Source organism: Cyanistes caeruleus, chromosome 4 (genome assembly GCF_971803275.1).
Source record: "Cyanistes caeruleus chromosome 4, bCyaCae1.hap1.1, whole genome shotgun sequence".
Classification (NCBI taxonomy): Eukaryota; Metazoa; Chordata; class Aves; order Passeriformes; family Paridae; genus Cyanistes; species Cyanistes caeruleus.
In genome coordinates, this window is record NC_141704.1 from 55,858,253 (window position 1) to 55,870,411 (window position 12,159).

At 37.8% G+C, this 12,159-nt stretch overlaps 1 protein-coding gene across 14 annotated transcripts in view; it reads left to right on the forward strand.

The window, feature by feature from the left end:
• Positions 1-12,159, forward strand: part of BICD1 (BICD cargo adaptor 1) — a 164,976-nt gene that overhangs the window by 76,061 nt on the left and 76,756 nt on the right. For all 14 annotated transcript variants that reach the window (XR_015285641.1, XM_086884865.1, XM_086884864.1 and 11 more), the window contains exon 2: positions 7,978-8,190. Coding sequence is in view for 13 of the 14 variants with exons in the window: in XM_086884865.1 (XP_086740991.1) it covers positions 7,978-8,190 (213 nt within the window). In the remaining variant the exon portion in view is untranslated. The remainder of the gene's footprint in view (positions 1-7,977; positions 8,191-12,159) is intronic.

Consider the following 12,159-nt stretch of genomic DNA (forward strand, 5'->3'; position numbering starts at 1 on the left):
AGCAAAAGTACCACAACTTACCCTATACTCAGAATGCAGTTTTGATATCTGGGTTTTTAAAATAACAACTTATAAAATGGATTGGTTTGGAAAGGACCTTATTTTCTTTTTAATTGATAGAAAACATTAAGAAATATTAAAAGGATCTAATTAAAATAGATGTGCTGTGACTTCTAAGATATGTGTAAATAGAGCTAAGTGTTTTGCAGCAACAAGAATACCATTTCTTTCCAAATATGAGACCAAATCCCAGAAGCCCTTATAAAGTGAGGCCTAGCTAATTTAAAGCTTTCAGGTGATTCAGTAAGCAACTGGGTTGTTTTATTTTTCACTACCAACATGACTTTGCTTAGACCATTCCTAAAATGCTCCATAAATGTGCTCTGACTATGGAATGTGAGTTTACATGTGGAGAGCTAATGTGAAATAACTAAAATGTCCCAGCAGGCTGGCAGCTTTTAAAGAACTGGATTTTGGCATTAATTCTTTGCAGCTTTATTCAAGCAAGCACGGGAGGTAGAATTGCAATTATTTCAGTCATTTAATAGTTAGAAAAAGTGAAGAAAAGCAATCAGAAAAGAAAAAAAAAATAGTTTTTGTAAACATGGGATTTTGGTGCTCAGTGCAGATGTAATAGGGCCTACCCATGGAAGGTTGGTTTAATCTCTGCCTTCAGGAACATTTTGTTTAAAAAAAAATTGAAAATCTCTGACAGTCTCATATGCTTGTTCTGGTAATGCTTCTATAGGTTTTAATTGAAATTTTGTAATAGCTGGATGTTGGTCTGATAGTAATTTGTGCAAAATTGTAAGCCACTGTATGTTTCATTAACAAGATATGAATTATTTTGTTTATAGAGATAATTTAATTTTTTGCCATAGGAATTTTGAACAGTGCTGCTTTTAAACTACTAGCATGAAACTAATTTGTTGTGTTGTAGATAAGTGGTGCTCTTTGTTACAAGATTCCCCCTTCTTGTGTTTTCTGTGCCTGGAGGGGAATGCTCAGGGATGGGGAATTGAAATCCTCATCTAGAGTGCAGTTAAAGGCAATTAAATGGAAATTCTTATTCACTCCCCCTTTTGCTGGATTGCAGATGAACAATGGATGCTGGCATTGAATGTTCATTTTCATGGCAGTGCTTTCTTCTTGTCTATAAATATTTCCTAACCATCACATTTAGGAGTGGTTTTGTTCCTTATTTATAAAAAGGCAGAGTGGTTGCCTGAGGTCTCACATATTGATGGAAATCAGCAGACTGGGACTGCAGAAGCATGGCTGTGTCTGTAGCTGAGCAGAATATAAATTTCTCTGTGTTTTCTCAAGGCTTTGTTGATTAGCATCTGATATATGAATTTCAAGAGGACTGTACATACTGAAGGGGTCCACTGAGAACAAACAGAGGCATCCGTGTTGTTCACTCTTTTACCCAAATCCTCCTTAGGGAAAAGCCTATGAATTGTTGACATTTGTCCTACTGCTCTACATCAGTAAATAGACTCAGGATTAGTTATGTTTTCCATGGATCTGATCTCCCTAGCATTTCTGGCATAGGTAAAACCTCAATCACCTTGGCATGAAAGTCCCTTTTGCAAGTGAAATCTCTTACGCAGATATTGACTTATGTGACTTTATCATTGCAACAGCATTTCATTTTTATTAAAGGGAGTTGAATTAAGTAAGCTGGTATTTGGAAATACAGCTAAATGCTTTTTGCCTTTAGGTGGTAGCTTCTTCAAGTATCCTTTAAAGATTTCTCAAGTGCCTGTACCATGCTCATAGAGTCATTAGGTTTTGGAGAAGATCTCTAAGGTAAAGTCCAAACTTTGACCAAACACCACCATGTCAACTAAATCAAGCACTGAATGCCATGTCCTTTCTTATGCCATTCTTAAACCATGCCATTTCTTAAGTGCTTCCAGGGATGGTGATTCCACAGTCTCCCTGGGCAGCTTGTTTCAATGCCTGACCATCCTTTCAGTGAAGAAATTGTTGATGTTCAATCTGAACCACCCCTGGTACAGCTTGGGGCAGTTTCCTCTTGTACTGTCATAACTATAGTATCTTTTATTTCAGATCATGAATGGATCTATTCTAACATACTTTTCACTCAGCAGCAGATGATCTCCTCTACACTTCTCAAATGGGAACTTGAGCTTCCTCAATTATCTGTAGCAAAGCATGAATTGAAAAAAACCCTGTCCTTTAAAGTTTAATTTTCACCATTTTCAAAAGGCAGACTTCTTGCATGAGAACAAGTAAGAAACCCCCAGTTTGTTAGTGTGTTTCATACTGACTGCAAAATATTTAACCTTTTTCTTCTGCAAGATGGGGGCATATGATTTAAAGGGTAGGTTGTTACATTAAGAAAATAAAACTCAAACACACAAAAGTCCTATTCATCTAGTGTGCCATAGAGCATAAAACTGATCACATTGAGTCTGGAAATTTTGAAACTACCAGTGCTTAGCCAGGTGCTTGGGTACAATGAAATTTTGATCAATCATCTCATTCCTTTTGACTGGGGAAGAGTTTAAGTCTAGGAACCTTTTTTGGTGTTCTGAGCTGAAAGCTAAATTAGTGTTGAGATAGATGCTCAATCTTCTGCCTCCACAGAAGAGTTCAGTATCCTGCTTTGCTGAACACAGGAGTAATCAGACAATCAGCTGTTTTCAGCTAGCCTGTCAATCCCGAAGTTCATGATCTAGTTTTCTTGCCTGTAAGCCCATGCTGATTCAGACTGTGTTCTCAATCTGTTTTTGTGTTTTCAATCTGCTTCCCTGCATGTGCTGTCTATCTCACATGCACTGTCTACACAATGCCTATTAATTTTTTTCTTCTGCCATCATTAAGCATGCATCTGCCTGTGTTTTGATTGCAATATGCCAAGTATTTGCGTTTGAAGGCTTTAATCACTCCAGTATTGGCTTCTAAAAGGAAACTATTGACCTGTCTCAATGATCTTAAATGAACATGAGAAGGTCATGCCAGCTGCATAAATATTTGGTCTACATTATAACAAAATTTGAAGGCCTAAAACTTTGGAAAGTTTTAAGAAAGCAGATATAATATGACTAGAACCCATCAGTTGCCTCTGCAAGAGGTTGCAGAGGTTTTTGCTGTTGCACTGCTGACAAACATGTTGGATTTAGATTTGGTGCCATATCACAAGTTATGGAGGAAGTAGTTTTGTACCCATTGAGTTTGAGGGAAGGAGCAGATTCTGCTCAGATGCTGCTCCTCTACTCAGCCTTCCCTAGAGGGGATTTTCTCTGTCTGCCACTGATTGCTCCTTAGCAGAAATATTTCAAAGAACCCTGAGCTTTTGTCAATGAATTTTGAAAAAAAAAAAAAAAACCAATCAAGAAAAACCCCCATATATAGTAAACTGAAAGAAAACCCACCAAAACTTATCTGAGAGACACAGAATTGCAAGTGACTAAAGGAATATTCAGTGATAAATGTGCATTCAAGTTTTGCAACAAAATAAGGCTTGTTCCTGGCATTAACCCATAGCATCCTGAGCAAAGGTATCCATCTGTGATGTCATACTGACATTTAACTAGGAAATATGCTACCCTCTTGGATAACCCAGGCTGGTTTTTTCTCTGCTTTTGTGCTATGAATGTGTGGAGGTAACTAATACATAATACATTCTGCTTTGCAGCAAGTTAGCAGCTCAAATAGGTAATCATTTGAACCAAGTTCAATGCTGTTGCATTATGCATCAGAAAAAAAACTGCATTCAGTGTCAAAACCATAAAGGTAGGCTGCCTGCTTGTCCTGTTAGCAGCCAGGTCATTTTTATTGCTTATTAATCAGTCCAGAGCAGAGGAATGAATTTCTGTGAAGCATTTCAGAATTCCAGCCCCAGGAGGTCATTAGTGAAAATAAAAGGGAAATTCAGAAACAGCAGCCTTCATTACCTACTTATGTTTTAAACTGATCTTTTGCACATGTGCTGCTTTCAAAAAATGGAAAATTTTTTGAAAATTGTAAATTGGAAATCTACCTTCTCTTTTTCCTTTCTTTCTTGAAGTGCTAAATATAATTTTTGTTTTAGACATAATTTTATGTCACTGCACATTAGCTTTCTACTGCTGTTTATATTTATCATATAAATATGACATGTCTGGAGCAGTCATTTTTTCTTGTACCTTTGCAAATCTGTGCCCATTTTGTTCACAGCATTATTTCTGTCATACTTGTTTGCTTCTGACAATGGAATTTCCATCTGGGGTTACTTAGAGTTCAGCAGTAAATGGTGTTTTTCCTCCAAAGTTATACCTATCTGCATGTTCAAATTGACCTCTTCATTGTGTGCACCCACTTTTACCATCCTTTATCATGGCATCAAATAGTGATTGCTATTTTATTGTTATCAAAGTTCAAATTTTAAGGTGCCTTTGAAAAATTGTGGTAGTGTTACATAATTCTGAGGTTTCAGGGGATACATATATATACATAGTATAATGGTGTCTTGTTACTCGGCTTTTATGACCAATTTATAAAGAAAAAGTATTTTCTAACACAATCAAGAGCATCCTTTCAAACAAAATCTGGAGAGAAGTGATGGGGACCAGTCTAAGGTGAAAATGTGTCTGCTCTCTGTTAGGACAGTCCTTGTTGAAGCAGTAAACTTTCCTCAGTCTTTGTAGCTGAGCTCTTTGTATCTTGAGCTCTTCAAGCTCTTGTGACTACTGTGGGAAGGTGTTTCCTTTCTCAAGGAAACAGAAGTCCTGAAGGGCTACACAGCCTTTTCTGAGTCCAGACTTGAATCTGGAAGATGTCAGGACAGCCTCATGCTGTGATTACTGAAACCAAGAGCCAACAAGGGAGCAATAGTGATTTTTCTAAGTGGTTTTAATGAGGAGTCCCACCAAGGAGCACCATGCTGAAAAGAAGTGGTAATTACCTGATACATCTGCACAGTATAGTACAGCAGCTATTCAGAGTACTTGAGACCATTCTATGAAAATACCAAGATCTTATTCAATGGTGAATACAGGGAACATCTGCTTTGCTTTTGCATAGTTCTTCCTCTCCCTCGGTGTCATGTCACAGGAAAGGTGTTCCTCCACCCAGGCTTCCATGGCAGCCAGCTATTCCCTCATATACAGTACCATAAGATCTATTCAGCAACCCATTTTGTATCCAACACATGACCCAAATGCAAGTGAAGTTCCTTTAACTTACAGTCCAGGTCATTGCCTTCTCATGTGAGTGCAGTTACTTGAAATATTTCACATCATGCAAAGATATAAGGTTTTATAGATAAGTAAATGTATTAAGAAAATTATTAAATTATTAATAATAATTATTAAAACAGAAACAAAAAATCATTAAAACATAATTTCAAAATAGAGCACATATTTAGCTACCAGCTGAAAAGTATGGATATGTGGTTTAATTTCAAAGTGATCAATCTCATGGAAGACTTTAAGTGGACATGTCTGGAAAGTTCAAACATTTTGGTGTTCTGTAGAGGCTATGAAATAGAGAAGCAGAACTTTTTGTTTGCTTATAATTAAAAGGTATTTAATGTTCATCTCCTTGTTGCATTGATCTGCATAATTGCTGCCAATATCAAAAGTGAACTATGCATATTTGCTTTCCTTCCCCTTATTTTTAACATCTTGATAGAAGTTTAAGAAAGAAATTAAGTATAGTGATATGAATGAGTTGGGACAGGCTTGGCCATCAAAGAAACAAGGAAGAAATTCTTTACCATGCAGGTGACTTAGCAGGGGGACAGATTGCTCAGAGTTTATGGAGTGTCCCTCACTGGAGCCTTTCAGGAACTATCAGGACAGAATCCTATGCCATGTGCTCAGGGATGACCCAGCTTGAGCAGGGAGGTTGGACCAGATGACCCACTGTCATCCCTCTCAAGCTGACCCATTCTGTGATGCACTAATGTTCAAATTGGTTTCATAGGAAAAAAAAGTTTATGTATTTTCTGTAGTCATAGGTACAAGGAAATGTGGAGTACACTGTAATTTTCCACTATGCTCTGCACCTTCCCCAAAATCTCTATATTCACAGCTGTTCTCAAACATCACACATGCTAAAAATGCACCTTCAAAGTACATTAGGAAAAACCAGGTATCCATCTGGAAGGCTGTCACTGCTGTGTACTGGTGTTTAACTGTACTTCTCTGGTAGAGAGGGCTCCAGGTAACATTTATTCATGAGCTTCTCCATCCCTGCAAGTCCGACCTGCTCTTCTGATATGTTTTGATTTTACCCCTGGATAAGTGGCCTTTACATTTGTCTTATAGGGTCTTTATTTGACTGGTGCTTTTTGCTCATTCTCAAACTCAGAACAGCAAGCCATTGATTGTAAGTATGTAAAGGAAGATAATTTATTAGCAGTGTTCCCAAAACAGTTGTCTTAGATTCACAGATATCAGTGCTTAAGTTTCATTAAATTGAATTTCTTGTTATTTGGAAAAGCCTATTTAGCAAGATGCTGACGCTTGCTATTTCAGTAACTTACAGCTTTTTGAGAAGACAGCTGGGTTAATACATTATTGAATATTTTTAGAATCCTTTAATGCTGAGTTCACAGGATTCTCTAAGTCAAGTAGACTTAAAAGCTGAGAAGTTTTTGAAGAGAGTTTTACTTTGAAGTTTCTAAGGGGCTGCTTCAGTTCTATTGCCAGTAAAGCTTAGAACGTGTTCTGAAAGGCTATAAATAGCAGCAGTAGAACAATGGATTTAATTTGGCAAGTCTTATCGATGGGAAGGCAAAGGAGGCCACAGCTTACAATGGCTACAAATGTGTGCTGTGGTTTTATAGAACTGGGTAGAAATGAGGCTTTTAGGGATAATTTTTCACTGAAATAGCATGTTACCATGACTCAAATTTCTCTCACATATTAGGAAAAAAAAAATAAAAATTGTGGTCTTTCAGATGTGTTCATTTTGGTTTAAGATATTTGAGAGAACTTCTACCTCTATTAGGATAAATATTCTTCACATTAGAAGCCTTCTTTTGTCTTTCTCCAGAATTAGGTCATGTCACTTTCAACTGAATGTCTTTTTTAAAAAGGTAATACACTCAAATCAGGTTTTTCTTTTATTTTACTTTATATTTTACTGTTATTTTTATGTTATTTTTTGTCTATTATTTCATTACATTATTTTTTATATTATTATATCATTGCTGGGTTTTCCCACATTTTTCATAGTTAAAGGATATCTCCATCATGTCTACCATCATGGCTTGTACTTTGCTTGCTTCTAGATTGCTCCAGAGCTGTCAAAAATAGCATCAGACATTGTCACTGAGAAATACTGTCCTATTAAATTGATCAGTGTAAGCCAGTAACAAGAAGACAAACAGTGAATTTATTGCTGTATTTAAAAAATTCTCAAACAGTTAAATATCCAACAGAGGCAAAAACCACTGAGTAGAAATGGGGCTGACATACTATGTGTTTAGCATCCTAGAGGTGTTGATGGCCACTGCTTGGTTCTCAGCTCATTTATTTTTCTTCCAGGTTATAGGAGCATTTTTCCATACCAGGAGATGGGCTCCAATAAAATGTTGTTGGAAATGGAAAGCAATTCAGTGAGATTTGTCAGCTATTTATTCTCTTTAAACCAAAACAAACCATGTGTTTGTTTTGCGGAACCGGAGAAGAAAGGAGTTGATGAATTATGGGCTGGCCTCGTGCAGGAGAATTAAACACTGGCACTAATTAATGGCCAGCTAGCAGAGCACCATCTTGATCTCAGTGGAGGTTGACTGGATGGGGGCCATAAATCCAGACTGCAAACAGGAGCAGCCTCAGGATGCTTCATTTCAGCTAAGTGGGATGGTGGCCCTCAGCTGCTGGGACAGTGTTTAGTAGGTCAGAGTTTGGGATTTGCAGGTCTATCCCACTCCTGCTGGCTATGCAGCTGCTCGGTTCCAATGATAATTGCTCTGGGGCAGTAGGTTTTCACTGTGCTCTGTTTTCCCTCTTGCAGGCTTTTGGACAGTCCTTCTCTGTTCACCGCAAAGTGGCTGAAGATGGCGAAACGCGGGAAGAGACTCTTCTCCAGGAGTCTGCATCAAAGGAAGCTTATTACCTTGGCAAGATTTTGGAGATGCAGAATGAGCTCAAGCAGAGCAGGGCCGTGGTCACCAACGTTCAGGCAGAGAATGAGAGGCTCACTGCAATTGTCCAAGACTTGAAAGAGGTAAATGGGGCTGAATTTCCTTAGGGTATCATGGATAATACAGCTCTGAGTAAACAAAATATTACAGGAAATGAAAATGCTCACCTCCCAGTCTGTGATCTTCCCAGAAACCACATGGCCTGAGAAGGCTACAGTTTAGAAAGGAGAAAATATAACTTTTGTTGTCTTTAAACAACACCACCACTGCCTTACAAGTTTAAAAAACCCAATTCAAGAAGCTGTAATTTCTTAAGCACTCTTAGCATTTTGTATTGTATTTTATAGTACTGAATTTTACATCAACACATTTTTGGTGCTCATGCAACTCTTCTCTTTCTCAGCATTTACATAATTTCTCAGGTATTCTGGACTGCCTAGAATTAAATAAAACTTTTGCTGGTTTTCTTCTACTGTAAAGCAAAATCAAAATGCATGCTCATATTTAGAAAATGGGTAAGGAAGTCAGATATAGTTATTGACTGTATGACACACTGAATAATTTTGATGGAGAATTAAGCAATATTTAATAACTTGCCTTTTTTCTCCTTGGAATCTGGAAGTTACAGAGTGTAGCAGAATGACTACATGCAGGGGAAGGCAGCACTTGGAAGTGAGCTCACCTCTTCCCTGCATTCCCTGGGAATGGTTATACACAGGGATTCTCCCCACTGCCCAGCTGCTGAAGGAGGTATTTCCTATGTGATTCTGGAAAGTGAATACTTAATGCATTAATTCGTTAATATTAACAGTTACCATGTTTTCTGTAGCTGAATGAAATGGCATCCTATTGGCCTACAGAAAGCCTGGAACAGGGTATCCCTGGAACTGAGGCCTTTACTCCCACTGAACATTCTTAATTTAATGGTTGTACTGCCCATAATACGGATCAAGTTTCAGGAAGAAGTACACACATGCCAGTTGTTCCCATAGTCCAATTAAAATATGTGATTGTAATTGCTGTTGCAGTGTTTAACAAAAGAAAATCAAACATATTTTAAATTAGTTTTGATCTATTTGTCCTAAAATATTCTTGGTGCCAGACAACCAGCTGCTGACAGGCCTACCTGTTTGGTTTTGCTCACAGGTCCTGATGACTTGGGCTTCAGACACAAATGAACAACCAACTAAGAGAAAACACACATTTGTCTTTGTACTCTATATTTTCCTCTGGGGTCTCCTTGGGATTCCTTCAAATGCAAATCTCCCTTCCATTTTCTATCATGGTTATTGATCTGCAATTTGTTCAGGAGGCAGTTTCAGTACCTGTCCTCCATGGAATATTGATTGTCCTCATTTCCTTGGAGATAATAGTAACCTAGTGTGAAGCCAGCTGCAATTATTTCCTGCTCTAATCCTAAGTAGAAACAAGCCAGAGCAGTTAATTAAAGTGCAATAAAGGAATTTACTTAAATAAAAATAAGGGTGATAAACTGATTGGTATTATTATAATGTTGTACCCCAAGTATGAAGTCCTTGACTATGTGGAACTTTCATTTTGTGTTACTACAATCAATGTATTTAAGCATAAATAGGATTAGTCAGTTCATTGTACCACATACTATTATGATTGATTACTATAATAATAATAATAATAATAAGAGATAGAAGATGATTGACACCTACTTCAGGCCCTATGTGATATTTTCACACTGAATTATGCTGGTATTTCACCTTGGGCTCAAAGGAGTGTCACTCTTGTGCCCAGCCTGGTATCCCTTGGTCCCATGGCAGTGATGTCCAAGTGCCTGCTGAAAGAAGATGATCTTCTCCTATAAATGTTTATTAATTTTGTCTGCTTGGTTCTGCCTCCTGCAAGTAGGGAAAAGCAGACTAAACTTACTTCAAATCTTGACAGCTACAAAGGTGAGGAAAAAAACTATGAAGTGTCTGGTATGTTTTGGAGTAAAGCCAGAATTAGATGCTGCTGTGGGTGGATTGCTACAATGAGGAAGCAATTTGTCTCTTTAGGCAGTAAATCTGGAAATACAATTAGAGAAAGAAATGAAAGAAAAAAGATTATCTTCATGTGAGCCTCTGCACTGAGTGATGCAAAGATAGATGGGTCTTATGTCCAAAATGTTCTGGACATAAGTTACCTGATGGTATCCTGTATTTTCCCCTCCCTGCCCACTACCTCTTCCCCTCAAGAAAAACATGCTTTGTAGCTGGTTTTTTACACCTTAATAAGACATCTTATAAACTAAGCAAAGAAAAATAAATAATTCCTTTCACCTTCAGTTTTAATATAAAGGTTTGAATAACTGCTGTGTGGTTCTGGGAACAGTGTTTTTTCGTGGATGACACAAAAGTATGGTAGTTTCTCCATGAACTTATCCACTTATATGAAGACTGATAGGTTTTCAAAAAATGACTCCTGTTGTTGGTGTCACATTCCTAAATAATACACTCAGTGCTTCACTCTCCTGCCTGTTGTGGGAGTTATCTGATGAATTCATTCTGCTTTCTGAATTTGCCCAGAAATCCATACTCATATGAATGTGTATGAGCATTTTCTGAACCATCAGGATACACTCACATGAATGCTGATGACTTTTAGCAATCCTGGGAATTCCATAGCCCCAGAGTTTAAAAATTCATACATTTTAGCAAGTATCTGCCTCACAGTCACAGCTGATGTCTGCAGGGCAGCTTGACCTGGATCTCCCTTGCTATAAAAGGGAATGTATCAGGCTCAGGTCTCTGGAGAGCTATGCACCACAGACTGCAAAAACAAACAAGCTGATTTCAGTACCCATATCTTGAAAAAGATGGTTTTTTAAGAACTTGATCAGTGCTTCACCCTGATGGGGAATAAGGAAACAGGAATCTCTGTACATAGATAACTTTCAACTTAATGTTAAAATGATTAAAGGAGTAAAACAACACCAGCTTTATTTTTGATGTAATAAAAATCTGTAGAGTGTTGGATAGGAATCATATTAACTATCACCTAGTTTTTTAACTACCACATTTTGGAAAGCTGGTAGATATTTTTTTCTCCCACCAAGACCTCAGATAGGGAATGTAGGCTGTTTAATTGGAACCAAAACTATACAGATTTTAAAACTGGGGCCAGAGAGATAATATTTTAGCAGTCAGAGACTAGATTTACAACATCTGCATGTTAGGCATCACACAGTTTATGGTGGTGGCCTTTCTGTATGGAGAGCTCATTATGGTTATTGCATCATGTAACCTTCTCTAGCAGTGTAAAAATTGTCCTTATTTATTATAAATGTTAAAAAAACCCCTTTTCTTTAGAAAAGCATCTTTTTAAAAGACAATCTTTTGCCTTTTTCTTATTTTCTGGAGTCTAGTTGTTTCCTATTTAAAAACACTGTTTATTATAGCTGGGAGATGAGTAGCTTTTTTTCATTTGTTCCAGTGAAACAATCTCTTCTCACAATAACTGTAAGTATTTTATTGGGGGATGAAATCACCACCTTGAGAAGCTGATAGCTGGCAGAGGTGGTTATGAAAGCCCAGATGATCATCTCAGAGGCTGGAGAAAGTTCTCCATGCCCATAGACAGGAAATCTCCATACAGAGGTGATGTTTGGATATACTCCTCCATCATGGGAAGGCTGAATACCTTGGAGCTGGGCATCTGACTCAAAACAGGTGGCAACTGGAGGGGAAAGAGAATGAAGCAAAGATGAAGCAGGTGATGCTATAGAAAATGGAGATGAAGAGTGATGGTACAGTTCAAGATTTGTGGGTGTTATAAGACTAGGCTGATGAGTTGTTTAGGGTGGGTAGGTGAATATCTTGGTGTCTGAAGGGGCTGGCAGGTATGGATCAGCTCTTTATTCCATTAAGACTAGTAAAAAGGAGAAAGCTAGGAAGAAAATGTTTTCTACTAAAGGCCACTGCAGCAGCTGCTGGGGTTGCAGAAAGAAATCAGCACCTGGGTACCTGCAGCTGATGAGATAACAGATGAACAGGGAGGTTTACATGATGACAATATTAATGGGCCATGGAAACAGCACA